The 15208-nt window shown below is 54.7% G+C and overlaps 1 protein-coding gene across 1 annotated transcript in view; it reads right to left on the minus strand.

The window, feature by feature from the left end:
- Xylt1 (xylosyltransferase 1) overlaps positions 1–15208 on the minus strand; it is a 134245-nt gene that overhangs the window by 71641 nt on the left and 47396 nt on the right. Inside the window, exon 2 of the mRNA XM_090358114.1 lies at positions 12820–12858. Coding sequence (XP_090214240.1) covers positions 12820–12858 — 39 coding nt within the window. The remainder of the gene's footprint in view (positions 1–12819; positions 12859–15208) is intronic.

The raw sequence follows: 15208 nt of genomic DNA on the forward strand, positions 1-15208 counted from the left end.
GGCTCTGCTCCCAGCCGCCAGCAGGATAGCGGCCATCGGCTCGCCCTCCTCCACCCTCGCCAGCTCCCTCTCCTCTCTGGCGCTGCCCAAACGCAGAGACCACAGCTTGGAGCCCAAAGGCTCAGAAGCCTTTTGGGGGATCCAAGGAAAGTGTTTCTAGAAGTCAGGCCCATCGCAGCTACATGAGCCAGAACTGAGAGAGATGGCTGAACTTCCAGGCTGGTCCAGGCAGAAAAGTCCACAAGATTCCTTCTCAGGAGGGAAGCTGGGCATGGTGGCACACGCCTGTAATCCCAGCAATGGGGAAGAGGGGGAGCAAAGTGGACAGATTACAGTAAGGGGCGTTACGCACCCTGAAGGGCCAGGACTCTAGGACAATAGCTGCAGGCCGGGCAGTGTGAAGCAGCTGGGAGAGGCCAGGGCCCCAGCGGCCCAGGCCTGTGGGCTCCGGGCTGAAAGGCAGGCCTACATACCTGCTCTGGGGCTGGTCCAGGCTGCCTGCCAAGCAAGCTCACACCACACAGAACTCGGGGCGCCCCACAGAGGCTTGCTTGTGAGGCAGGAAGCGGAGGCTGGGCCCTCAGCCTGCAGCCAGGCCCTGGACCCCGTGAAACCACTAAACAAGGCCTCCCTTCAGGCACCATCCCGCCAGACGAGCCCCCCTGGCCGTCAGCTTTTATGATGCGCCCGGCTCCTTGGAAGGGAATGTCCGTCCACTGGGCTTCGCAAAGGCGTAAAAATGATCTATGCAGGTGGACAGCTTGGTTTCCAGCCAGGCCAATGGAAACACCAATGAATTCCTTCCCTTCAACACAGCCTTTCTTCTCTTCTTCCCACAATGCTGCTGGTGTTATTCAGGCAAAAAAAAAAAAAAAAAAAGTGTCCTTTTCTGAGGCGAGGAGAAAATATTCAAAGTCTAAAAACAATTTTTGTTTTTAAAAGCGGAGGTCCAGGCATGGTGGCGCTGGACTGTAATCCCAGCAGCATGGGAGGCAGACACAGGAGATCTCACATTGGCTGCCGTGTAAAATCAAGCCAGGTGTGGTGGGGCATGCCTGTAATCCCAGCTACAGACGAGGCAGAAGAAGGAGGACTGCAGTCCAGGCCAGTATAGGCCAAAGAGTGAGACCTTACTGGAGAAATGCAGTAGAAAGGGATGGGGTGAGGCTCCATAGTGGGGCGCCTGTAGAAACGAACACCAGAGCCCGCGTTCTGACCACAGTGCCACAGAAACCTTTCCTAAAACACCACGTGGTGTTGACAGGGGTTTTGTGGGGACAATACCTCTGAGTCTCCCAGGTCTTCTATTCTCACAAGCATTCTTCTGTTCTTGTTCTTGTCGGTCCTGGGGCTTGAACTCACGACCTGGGCGCTATCCCCAAACTGCTTTGTCCTCATGGCTAGCGCTCTCGGCCGCTTGAGCCCCAGTGCCACTTCTTGGTGAAGAATCTCAGGCTTTCCTGCCCAGCCTGACTTCAAACGCTGGTCCTCAGATCTCGGCCTCCTGGGTAGCTGACCCGACAGGCGGAGCCACGGGCGCCTGGCTCTCCTTCTCTCTATGGTAGACATGGGTGGGCAGCTCTGGCGCGGGGCTGAGCTCCGCCCACAGGCCGACCTTCTCAACCCTACAGGGCTCTGCTCTGGCAGACCACCACACCCCACAGTTTGAAAGTGGTGCAGGAGGGGGTGCCACTCTGTAGTGGGGTGCTTGCTTAGAGTAAACAAGGACCTGCGCTGCAGCCCCAGCCGTGATCAGACGCCCCATGGACTCAAGAGCCACCGATGCTGGTTGAGTGGGGACTTAGCTTCTCATCCAGGCCGTCGTGGGGGGCAGAGCGCAGACCCCCAGGGGAAGGGGGAAGGGGGAAGGGAGGGCCCTGGCAGCTGTGGGGTGGCCCCAGCCCACTCATCAGCAGCACAAGGCCCCCTTGGGGTGCTCCTGGGGAGGAGGGAAGGTGCTAACTCAGCTGTGTTTTCAGGGGATGCCCTGCAAACAGAAGCTAGGTCTGGTCTACTGCTACTAACGTTAGATGGGGCTCTGAGCATCCTGGTGGCCAATGCAAAGAAAAAAAAAAAAAAGGCTTGCTGCAGGGCCACCTCAGTTCACTCCCCCAACTCCACAGGCTTACAAAATCAAGGCTGCTAACCACGGCCCGGGAGGCTCTGCAGGGCTGGGGTAGGTCCTGCCTCTGTGGTCACCCCACACATACACCAGGGGGTTTCAAACACCCAGTGGGCTCGGTTGCTGCCACAGGACATTTGTGTGTGCTGCACCTCCTGCCTGGAAGGCCTTTCCCAGCATCCTGGCATGACTGTTTGGTTCATGCTCAGGGCTCGAGGCTGGACTCAGGCCTTACCCGCTTCATGGAGGTGGTTATCTGTCTTGCCACCTCCTTCACTGTTTTCCCTGGCACTCACGGGGAGTCTTCTTGCTGGGGTGTTGACTGCCTCTGGCTGAGCTCTGATTTCCGAGCGCAGCAATACGTGGATAGCTAGGGACGTGGTTGCCGGTTGCCCGAGGTCTGTCTGGCTCCTCTGAGAAGAAAGCAGGGAGGGTTCTGCCCCAGAGCAGACCAAAGCAGGGGCTGAGGGAGACAGAACAGCCCACGAGCACCTGCGCTGGGACTCGCTCTGGTCATCCCAGCACGGAGCCTGCGCCCCACGTGCCTCAGTGTGGACCAGAGAGGGCTCCAGGCGGCCCAGACCACACACAGTGGCTGGGGACGTGTCCACGCGGTCCCAACAGAAGGACAAGATTGTGAAACTGAGCCTGAGTCCCAAGCTCACATGGACACAGCCCACGGGCAATCTGAAGCCGGTGTCCCAAAGGGTAACAGTGCCCGGGGTTCCAGACCTTCCCATCTGTCAGTCTAGGCTCTGGATGCCCACCAAGGAGAAAAGGAAGGAATCCTAGCTGTGCCTGCTGTCGTGTCTATTTCTCTTTTCAGCCTGGTGATGACCTGCCTCAGGACCTTTTCACATGCTACCCCTCCCCCATCACACTCTTCCTTGCCCAACAGACTCTTTTTCACTCAGTGGATCTCAAGAACAGCTTGTGGCCAGGGCCTGCAGCTAATCCTATCTCAGGGAGGGGCAGGGCCATCTGCTGGGCCACACAAATGCCCAAGCCCTGAAGACATAGACTTCCTGGGACCGGGCCTTGCAGGAGAGTGGAAGCCCCATGCATGGGGACAGCTCGGAGGGCAGGCCTCTCCTTCCTGCTGTATTTAATGTTGCTGCTAATCACAGAGATTAGACTAAAACAATTACAACAGCTAATTAAAGAACAATGCGGTTTCTGGCATCTTGGTGGAGACAGCACCGCTGGGAATTCCTAACTTGGGCAAAGCAGGGATAATTAAAAACCCCCAGCTCGGCGCTCCCCGCTCCAGCAGCTGGCTCCCGCTGATTAAACGGCAAATAAAACACAGGAAACCGACGCTCTGTAGTCTATCCAATTTCACTTCAAAGGGCTTTTAACTGATTCATAAACAGAAGAGCCGTAAACAGCACATTACTTAACCAAAGCCAGCTCTTCCATCATCGGCCGTCTCTCGGATCCCTGACCGACGCTGGACACGTCCACTGGGCCCTGGGAGTGACAGGAGATGGCTGGCTTTCAAGCGTCCTTTGCTGGACAACTTGACAGCCTGGGTGGAGGACGGGGAAAGACTGGATCCGGAGCTGCAGGGAGGCTGGTCAGCACAGCTGGGTACAAAAACGCAGACCCCTCCATTCCCACGGCCCAGGCCTCTCTTACGGGGGAGATCCCCAGCTCACCATGACTGCAGGGGGACGAAATGGCGGAGAAATCGGGCAGGAAGCGGAGAGAAGACACAGGCGGCTGGGGTTCAGACGCAGGACTCTGCGCCCCGCACGGCCTGAGCCATCCCTCTAGGCTCTTCCCACTGGCTCTTGTCATTTCAGCGCTGTGAGGAAGGAGTCCCATTTCCCAAGTCAGTGCCCACCCCTTCCCTCGCTTTCTCCCGGTTTCCCCTCCTGTCCTGGCGCACAGGTTACGTAGGACATGGGCCGCTGTCCACGGACGCCGATCATTTTGGAGATCAGGTCTTGTTCTTTTGTTCTTCTCCCTCGTCCATCCGCAGCAGCCTCTACTTCCTGCCTCATGTCCACGTGCTGTTTGGTGAAGAAAGGGCACGGTGGGGTTTTGGCCGACAGAAAACGTGGTACCCCTTGCGGCACCCTGGGCTCTGATCTCTCATCCTGGACCCATGTGAGTCGCTCTTCCTCTGCTCCAGTCCTTCCTCCTTTAAAAACGAAGCAGCTGGGCAAGCTCATCTCTACACTCCTTTCGACCTCTGATGTTCCACTGTGCTATCCCAAGATGGCTGCCACTGCTCCATCAGTCACGGCACCCAGGGAGGGGACAAAGATGCAAGCACACCCAACAAGCAAAACAGAGGATGCCAAGCTTGCAGTTGTAAGATGAACGAAGGAATGAAGGAATGAGTCCTGGGGAGGTGTCACGGAGTCAGTACAGCAGCCATGCACGCGCTAACGTCATTCCACGGGGGCACTGCCATCCAGTGGCCACGCTGCCTGCCTTGAACACTTTCCATCTTTATTGTCTACCAAAAAAACTTAATTAAAAGAAGTGTTCAGGAGACCAAGGGTGTTCACTTAAACAAAAATCACCCCAAAGGAGAAGAGATGGCTGCCCCTCCCCCCCGCCACAGGCAGCTACCCACGCTCGGACCAAATGACGGGAAACGAACGCTCGCCCTTTCTGACGTGACCAGGGGCGCGCTTCTGTTTTCAAGCACGTCTCCTGACCGTGAACCTCGCCTGTGTTTTCCAGGCAAGCCTGCTTTCTCCCACATCCCAAACACTCCGCCGTGCACAGACCCCACCGGCCTTTCCAGCTGTGTCTGCCGTCGGCCGTTCCTTGAACCAACCTGGGGTAAGGTCAGGTTCCTGGGACGCCCGCCCAGGTGTGTGCCCATCCCGGGTCGTAGGAGGACCAGGAAGCTGGGCTGCCCAGCCTGAGCCTGCTCATTCTGCAAATGCGTCTGATGAACCCGGTGATTTCTGGGGTTGAGGGAGCACTGGCTCTTCACCTCACTCACAGTGAACACGGCAAAGGAATGGAAGAGCAGGAAAAACGATCGCAGACAGACACACAGACAGACGTACAGACAGACAGAAAGGACTCCTGGTCTGTGGGAACAGGTAGCAACAATGTCTTGAGCTCCATGGGATGGTTACATGTGGGAGGGAAGTGTAGCGTACGATGTAGGGACGTGGGGGGGTGGAACGTGGGGACTGCCTACCAATAAATGCTCCAGAGCCCCCGGAGAGCCCAGGCTTCGCAGGGCACACGCTCACCGTGGGAGCAATTCTGCTTACCCGGTTCTAACAACCGTCCCAATCAGATATCCCAAGAACGGGGTATCTAGAAGGGGGAGTCGCCAAGCTTCCATTCAGGGCAGAGTCAACTCCCTGTCACCCAGCTCAGCTCCATCACTAGCCAGAGTGGCCGACAGATGTGCCAAGGGGAGGGCAGCCAAGGGAGAGGGTAGGCGGGGAGGGGGGGAGCTAAGGGGGAAGGTGGCCGGGCCGGGGAGGCCATGTCCACAAAGCCAGAGAGCTGGCTACACCTGGCTCATGACAACTGTCAGCCAGACCCCAAGTCCAGAACAGGGAGTATGGGGTCTGCACAGGGCTGGCTCTAGCTTCAGATCATGAATCCACGTTTTCAGACTCAGTTTCCCTCTCTTTTACTAACTAGAAGACACAGTACCCAATACATCATATATATATACACACACACACACACACACACACGCATATGAGAGGCACCATAAAGTGTACCATCACTCAGCTTTGGTTCCCACATTTCTGAAAGGGAGTTATCCATGATCTGGAGGTTCTAGAAGGTTCTACCAGCAAATGTTTAAAGCAGTAGAGTGCCTGGTTCACAGCCGGCGTGTGTTCTACCCACTAGATCTTGGGTGGCCTGAGGCAGCCTGGCCACCCTGGCCAGACCCAGTCCCTGCCCCCACGCTGATCAACGGGAGGTTCTTGCTCTGGGTGGGGCCTAACACTCACACACTGACTGCGCGTGTGGAAGTACACACACACACACATTGCTCTGTTCTGTGTGCCTCACGTGATGTGTGTGCTCACTCAGGACCTCTTGGGTCACTGAGGAGTGTGTAAAACACTGGCAGCCACACATGGATGACGACTGCCATGGAGTCAGCTGGGCCCAAAGGCTGGGCACTTCTCCCTCCATGTCCTCTGAGCCCTGGGAGGAGCAGGGAGAGCAGTGTGCGGGGTCCAGGCCTGGGGTTACACAACAGAGCTGCTGGCTAGGTTCTGATTTCCAGGCCACCCCAGCCAACCTGGGGCCCTCAGGGACTCCTCCATCCAGCTGCAGCCCCTGGGTGGGTGGGTGGGTTGGAGGGGCCTGAGCTGGGCTGCAACAGGCTTCATCTCTGTGGGGGGAGTGACTATGGAGTGGGGGGACCCCACGGATACACAGAAGGTGGCTTGTGAGCCCTTGAGTGTCAACAGCTGTTTGCTTTGATGATGTTTTATCTGAGAATAAAGATGGTCCGGAAGGAAGGAGACACAGACATGGAGTGGCCCGAGAGACCTCTGTGTGCTGCCGGCAGCAAGCACGACCTCCTCGGAGCAGCTGGACCTCCTCACCACGCCCAGGGAGAGCCCTGGAACCTGGACAGGGGGTAGGAGCCAGGGCGGAGGGCCCTGTCTTCACAGTCTGGCGTATGTGGACAGACAGCCTGGCTCCTGTCCTGGGAACAGCGTGAGCCAATGTCCGCCTCTGGCGGGTCCGGGAGAAAGAACTCCGGGGTCTCTGAACAGAGGCGTATTTATGCTCCTAACCACGTCGACAAATTCCAGTGAGCTTTTGCAACCCCTGCGTTGATGGAGGCACACAGGGGAGCTGGCGCCTGAGCAGTGCCCCAAACTCTGACACCCGGAGGAAGTGCCAGAGAGTTTCATGTCATGTCACACTGGTGGCACATCCTCAAAATCTTATTTACATTTGTCACTCCTTCCAAATTATAGTAGCAATCAGACCCTCTGCCAAATCTAGCTAATTAATGTGTTAATGAAGAACCCAATGTCTCCCGCTCCACCAACTTGTTATTTTTTTTTTTTACATATTTGGATAGTTCCATGCTGACATAACTGATATCCGTCCATTTGCACTTCAAAATATTATTTAGAGATAAGAAGCACAAACTGTACCACTAGCAAGGGTTCCAAGACACGGAAAAAGTGGCTGTGGGTTTCATCTATCTGTCATCCTTCATCATCTATCCATCATTCATCCATCCATCCCTCCATCCATCCATCCCTCCATCCATCCATCCATCCATCCATCCATCCCTCCATCCATCACCTATCCATCAATCTATTCATCTATCCATTCAACCCATCTATCTAGTCACCTATCAATCTACCCATCTATCCATCATCCATCCATCCCTCCAGCATCTATCCATCATCTATCCACCTATATCTATCCATCCGCCACCCACACATCCATCATCTCTCCACCATCCTCCCGTCATCCATTCATCTATCAATCATCCATCCATCCCGTGTTCATCCGTCCACCATCCATCCACCATCCTTGCTCATCCCCTCATCATCCATCCTTCCATCTGTCATCTGTCCATTCATCACCCACCACCTTGTATCTGACCCAGCTCACAGGTAGCTGTAACCGGTACCACCTCTATACTGGGTCTCTGTGTTGTACTTGAGATCTGGTGGGAGGAAAAGCCATCCAGAACGGGCACGGGTGGTCGGGTTCCTGAGACACGCGAGACTCTGGGTCTGTCACTGAATGTGCCTGTGACTCGGTTTTCCCCCAAGAGGTCCAGCTCAGCGCTGTATCCAGCTACCACAGACAGCATGGGCCGGGCCCCCAGCCCAGCCATGGCTCCCTGTCTAGTTCCAGCTATCTGAGGCTCGCTTCCACAGTGTCATGAAGTGCTCGAGCCTCACAGCCCAGTCACGGCATTCACCAACTCCTCCATGGGGCCACCATGGCTGAATTCCACCAGCTATAGCACAGGTTTTTCCTTGAGGTTAGAACTCAGGGCTTAGGTGCTGTCTTGAGCTGCTTTGTGCTCAAGGAAAGCATTCTATCACTTGAGCCACAGAGCCACTTCCAGCCTTTTTATAAATATTTTAAATTTATAAATATATGCAGAATATGTATATATTATGTAACTATATATTACGTGTTATATGACTGTAACTTATATACTACATATTATATATTAATATATTGCCTAAGTACATGTTATAGAAATATTATATATCATATGTATATTTGTGTGCTATATATTTATAAAATTTTGTGTTTATAAATATATTTTATAAATATTTATATGTTTGTGAATTGTATAATATACTTGCTATACATTGTGTGTTTATAAAATGTATTTGTTGAATACTTATTAACTATTTATATGAAGTTTTAAAAAAAATATACATAAGCCCACACTTCCTTTCACTGCTCTTGGGGTGCTGAAGTGCACCCCCTGAGCTCAGGGGCCCCTGCAAACTTCACACACTCCCCCGTGTACCCAGCCTGGCCTGCTCCCCCTGCTTCCATCCTGGAACAGGAGCGCCTGTCCCCAGGGCTGCAGCGGGATTCCACCAGGCCATTCATCTCCAGTGCTGGCTATGCCGTGGCACAGGTCACATGGGGCCTGGTTCTCAAATCAGACACCCGTGGGCCCCCTCTGGAGACAAGTCAGCTCTTGTCCACCCAGCCTCCCTCCTCCTGCAATCCCCCAGGACATTCTCTTTGATGTCCCTCACTGCCTGAACGCCCTAGAGAAGCTGGGGCCTCCCCATAACCCCTGACACTTCTGGAGCCAGCGAGGGGCCCTGTCACCGTCACCCTACCGGTGGCACCCAGGCTTCTGCCTTCTGCCTGAGGGGAATGGGACGCTCTGAGGCTACAGGTACCTGAAGCTCTTCACCCGCCAGTCTCAGCTATGCTGCGGGACAGAGGTGAAAGGTGATCGGGCGAGGCCACGTGAGAAGCTCCGTGGAAGAGCTCCATGGCAAAGGGCTAAGGGATCCCGGCTTCAGGTCTGCACAGTGCCTGTGTCATGGCTCACAGATGTCAGGGTCCTTTTAACTGTGAGTGTCCTAGGTGCAGGGCTGGAATCAAAGCCCTGGCCTTGGGTGAAGTCGCTGGTGTCAAAGATAGCAGCGCGGTGACCTCCGGGTGGTCTAGGTTTCATGGCGAAGCACGCATCACCAAGCTCCTGCCTCAGGGAGCTTTCTGGCTATTTGCGGGGTGTCGTGTCACACCACATGTGCCCCTGACTCACTGTGTTCCCAGAACCACCCCCAAACAGTGCCACCACCCCAGTTCCAACTCCCTGGCCTGGCCACCTCCACCTCTACGGGTCTGATTACACATCCAAGGAGTCACAGCAAGTGGAAAGGATTCGGGCAAAGGGACTGGCCTGTCCCTGCACCGTAAGGATTAATGGGCAGGAGACTCAGGTAGGAACCATCCAGAAATCCTGAAGACTCCAAAGTGCTCAGTAGGGAGGAAAGATTCATGGAAGCGCTAAGCCAGCAGAGGGGGCCAGGAGGCCAGGAAGGCTTGGGGCTGGGAGACAGCTTCTAGGGGAAGACTGCACTGAACTAGGCGGGCTCTGCTGTGGAAAGAGGAGCCGGACCTCAATCCCAGAAGACCCAGATATGGCCCCTGAGAACCCCAGCCACGGACCTCAATCCCAGAAGACCCAGATATGGCCCCTGAGAACCCCAGCCACGTAGATGCACTTGATTTGCTTTTGCAGTGTTGGAGACAGAGCCCAGAGACTCGCCCATACTTGGCAAAGGGTCTTAGCCTCCTTTTATGGACTGGTGATGGATATGTCAGGCCTAGAGCCTGCAGACCAGATGGGGCCTGACCTTGACCATCAAGCCTGACATTGGAACAGAAACAAGAGAACCTGCCCCCCAAAAGGCCCCACCTTGTTGCCTGTGACTTTGGTCCAGGGACCAGTGAGGCTCCACTGGGGTTTCTTAGGCGCGCTCATTTTCTCCTAGGAGAGGGGTGTGCTTGCAGGCATGTACAGGCCGGTTTGGCAGCAACTCTGACCTCCGCTTGCTAGATGCCTATGGCGCCCCTCACCCCCAAATTGTGCCTGGCAAAACCATCCTACATGGAGGCCACCAGGCAAGACACTGCGCTGGGTGGTTTACACCCAAGTGTAAGTTTGGCTAACCAGCAGCCCAATAATTAGCTCACAACAACCATCTGACAGATTTCTGACCTGGCTATGACCTGGAGGTCCCTTGGCCTCAACAGTTCTTTGACTGGATGTCCCTGAACTTGAATCCGATCCCCCCTTGGCCACCTCAGACACCTTCCTTCACCCTTGGCTGATAAACGAATTTCTTACTCATCTTGACATCCTACCGGCTCAGAGGCATTGAAGGGGCTTGAAGAGGCAAAGGCTTTAATCGAGTGGAAGGAAAACCCGCACTGTTTTGATAGGAGCCCAGGTAGAGTGGGGGGAAATTTCAGATCACCTCTTGGCAGGCTTAACTCTTTACTGCACATGCCGGAAGCTCACTACCACACCCTGAGAGCAGATCGCATCTGCTGAGAGGGGCAGGGCTGGAGGCCAGAGGATGCCCACACCTCCTAAGCCCTCTGACTATTCCAGCAGCAGCCGTCTACCTACTACCTCTGAGCTCTGCGGGCTCAGCATAAAGCCCAGGCCTGGCTTCCCTCCAGGTGGAGTAGGCAGAAGTGAGGAGATTCAGTGACACCAGTCTGAAAGCATTCATCTCCTACATCCACTCTTCATTTTCCACACAGGCCTGGCTTGCGATCCTCGGGGATCCCCGATGCCTTTCATATCTGAATGGCATTCCCTCTATGTACCAACCCCCTCTCTGCCCCCAGTGAGTCGATCAGAGAAAGTCAGCTACCTGGTTGGTTTGGGAAAGTGAGCAGTCAGGGGCTTACCTCCCCAGTGCCCTTGATCTCTGTGTCCTGGGAGGTTCTTGCCTTGCCAGGGAGCCAAGTCCACAAATACCCAGAATGACAAATCTTTCTACAAAAGAGCTCCCCTGGTTTTACCCAGTGTGAGTACTGGCAGCCATTAACTGATCGACAGAGGAGTGGCCGGGGTGGGGAGGGGACAGAAGAGCTGTAGTTCAGTGACAAGGGTCAAGCCCACCAGAGCAGATTCAGACCTGGAAAACTCAGGAGAGGGTCGGAAAGAGGAGCGGATCAAAGGCACATTCAAATTTCTCGGGATACCACTGGTGTGCAGGGAGAGATTTTTGAAGATAAAATTTGTAACTCTCTTTTTTCTTCAATTTTTTGTTGTTATTGTGATATCATTCATTCATCCTCTACCCATCCATTCATTCGCCCACCTATCCATTCATTCATTCACTCAATAACCTATTCATCTATCCATTCATTCATCCACCCACCCATCTGTCCATTCATCCACCCAACAATCCATCCATCCATCCATCCACCTAACCATATCTCACCAATAGGATTGCTTGAGACAGTGTTTTCAACTTGGCTACCACCAGCACTCCTGGCTGAATAATTAATTCCTGGTGTGGGGAGGGGGACTCCTCATTTATCCCAGGATGCTGCCCAATGGTCTCTAGGAACAACCACCTCCCCTGACTAGACACAAGCACCTCAGATGTTTTTAAGATGTTGCTGAACATCCTCTGGGCATCAGAATCACCCCAGGTTGGCAGAGGACTGCCAGCGAGGGTAGTCTAGGTGTTTAAGTGAACCCAGTCAAGGAAAAAGAGCCTGAGCTTGAGTCCAAATCCAAGTGCAAATAGGATGCGGGGATGGAGCAGACTGGCAGGGCCTCTTCCCCATCAGTGTCACCGCCTCTGAACCGCCCTGCCAGCTGGAGACCAGCTCCCCCCCCACACCCCTGGGGTTTGGGCTTTTCTGGGCCATCCTGAAGCAACACAGGTTGGGCTCCTCTCTTGGGAGGATCCAGGGAAGGATGTGGGGATGGGGCCTGAGGAGGATGAGAACGGGGAGCGAGTGAGGGACATCTTTGCTGACGGCTCCGAGACCCCTCGCGGTCAGCCTTGCGGTGCTCATATCCATGGAACAGCCTTGCGGTGTTCACATCCTGGGAATGGCCTCTGACTATTTGTAGTGTCTGCCATAGGGTTCTTTGGATGGGCTGGGGCGGGGAGGGGGGTGTCTCCTTCCTCCTTCCTTCTGTTTCCTGACTGAGCTATGGAGATGACAGGCGCAAAGACACCTCCCTCCCATTGCATGGTGGTTCACGAAGCCGACACCAGCACTCTGCAGATGCCATCACCTACAACTGTCCCGGGGCTAGAAACCAGGGTCCATGTGGGTCTGTGGCACTCTGACCCCCAGGAGAACAGGAAGTGGAGAGAGGAGCCCCGCCCTCCTGTCCAGGCTCTCCAGTCATCCATGCTGCACAGAAACACCACTGCCCTCCTGGTTCCTCAGACGGGCCATAGTGCCCACACAGGTAAAGCTGCTACCTCCCACCCTGGCAGCTGGGTGTGTGCCCTTCCCACCAACAAGCACACACCCCAGAAAAACACCGCCCCCTTTCCCCCCGCCTCCCTGTCTCCTTTCCCCCTCTGCACTGAGCGTCTCACCAACGCTGGAAAACACAAAAGACCTCGGGGATCATGTCTCAAGGCCCTTTCTCCCCACCCCCACAGGGGGCGCTCATGCCCTGGCTCGCTGGCCCCAGATGATCAAGGTGGGGAGAATGACAAAGACCCCGTGGGGTAACTCACCTGGGTGCCCAACGTGATGGGTGGACTGGGGTGCGGGTCCTGTGGGAAGAAAAGAAACAACGGTTCAGAAGGCAGGGCAGGAGTGTGCCCAAAGTTTTGTTTCTTCTCAGTTCAAGGATACTTGGGGAACAACCAATGCTGTTGCTCCCATTCTCCAGGGATGTCAGTATGCCACCTCTTCCCCCCCCCCCCAAACACACACGAGATGAAGAAGGTCCACGTCTCCGCCTTTGGGGAAGGGAGGAGAAGCAGCATTGGGATAGACATCAGCGCATGCGCACACCCTGACAACGCTGCTCACTCACTCACCAAACAGTCCACGGACCATGGTGACACTAGGGGGATGGAAGAAGGGCCCAGGAGAGACCAGGCGAGCGGGGGGAGGGGAGGAGTGCTTTCCAAGGAAAAGAGGAAGCCCAGTCGGAGAAGGTGGCTTTGGTGGGAGCCGTATTTGCCTGGACAGACAGACCCATCTGGGTACAACCTTAAGCTTGACTTTTAGTCCCTTAATTTTTATTCTTTAGGACTTTATTCTCCAGAATGGGCTTTTAATCTGGAGCTGGCCTGGGCCGAGATCCTCCTGTTTATGCTTCCTTCATCGTGGCTGGGATGACAGGCTCAGCACTCCATCATCGGCGTCTTGGGAACTGTCCTTGGAGTGCACTCCTCCAGAACTCTGGCTCCTGGGTAGCCGGGATGGCAGGCGTGTGCCACCGTGCCCGGCTAGCCCCAGATGTCTAGAGAGACGCATGGGGAAACAGGCTCGCTGTTTTATTCACTCCTCTGTCTAGCTCACCTCCCCTTCCCACACAAGAACATCCACCCTGAATTTCACTTCCCCACAAAAGCACCCAGGGCCTGCCTCCTCCCCGACGCTGCCAGTACACTGATCAGTCTGTATCCGAGTTTCTGTCCACTCCATCTGACCATGGAGACTCTGACTAGAAAACAAGAGGCTCCATTTCCACCTCACAGGGAGCCTCCTTCCCAAAGCCAAATTCTGGCGAAGCGTTGCACCGGGCTTGGGTGTGTGCCCAGATTAATTAAGCCATACTTCACAGCCCATTTGGCTATTGTGTGGGGCTTATGTCTCATTGCTCAGAATTCCGAGGCCAAGGAGGAGGGGTACGGATCCATCCTGAGCCCCTAATAAAACAACTTCACCTGGGGGGGGGGCGACACTTCTTGGAAGGTCATGTGCATCCCTGTGTGTGTGTGCTGGGGGGAGTAAACCAGGCTAATACCGCTGATCAGTGAAGGCCCCACTCTTTATCTGTGTTCCAGGATCAGATACCCTGCTGGCACATGGTCAGAGTCCAAGGCTTATTAAAAGCCCCTGGAAGGAGAAAGCACAAATGCTACCTATTTAGCATCTTAATTAACTAGCCAGGAAGAGGATAAAGCGCTCACAAGTGGCCATGCTATTAACACTCGGGATTCCACTGCCAGCCGGGTTTTATTTTCTTCCCTGGGTACTGGCAGGAAATGTGAGACTCTCCCTGAAGAGGCTCAGTCCAGGTAGGCCTGTGTGCGCACGTGCGTGTGCATCTGTAGGTCTCGCTCACAGCAACATCCTCCTTAATTGGAGAGGCTAACGAAGCGGAACCGGGTCAGCGGTGCTGTCTGCCTAATCCATCGTGTCTGTCCAACTTGGGGCCCTCTGGTTTACAGTGGAGTAAATTCCTGTCCGTCAGAGAGATGGCTCCTGCAGACCCAAAGGGAGTTCGCCGGCGCTGGCCCGCTCCTGTAGAACGTTCCCAGATTCTTAATGTCACCCAGAACCACAGAAGCATCACATGCAAGGAAAACACGCAGGGGAACAGAGGGGACTCGCTTAGCGGCTCCGGCTCTTTGCAGCTGCCCAGAGCCTCGGCCCCTGGGCCATGGCTCCAGGGTCCTTTATGGTGCCTTTTCCAGCTCTCAGCCTGGCTTGGCTGTTTCACCTGCTGCAGCCAATGAGACCACAGTGGAAGTGCCAAGTCAGCTTGGGCACAGCTCTGGGGTTGGCCATGGCCACTAGCATATGAGCCCCAGGACCTGCTGAGTGGCAGTGGATCTGGGTCCCACCTGCAGCGTGCAGCCAAACCCTGTCTAGATCGGCTGACAGCCCCCAGCCAGCCCTCAGCACGAGATACGCTGGTTGCGCTTTGAAGGATAAATACTATCATTTAGCAACTTTTAATAGGATCCCTGTTCCAAAATGATGGGGACGGAGAGGGTCTCACATGTGGTTGTTTGGATTTTGGAATGCTTGCAAAGGATACAATTATGGACAGGATACACACACACACACACACACACACACACACACACACACACACACACACACACACACCAGTTACAGATGTTTATCTTGCCATGGCAAATGGTATTTGAGCCACTTGAGCAC

This window comes from Megascapheus bottae, chromosome 25, assembly GCF_031878675.1.
Source record: "Megascapheus bottae isolate mThoBot1 chromosome 25, mThoBot2.hap1, whole genome shotgun sequence".
NCBI classification, from domain to species: Eukaryota; Metazoa; Chordata; class Mammalia; order Rodentia; family Geomyidae; genus Megascapheus; species Megascapheus bottae.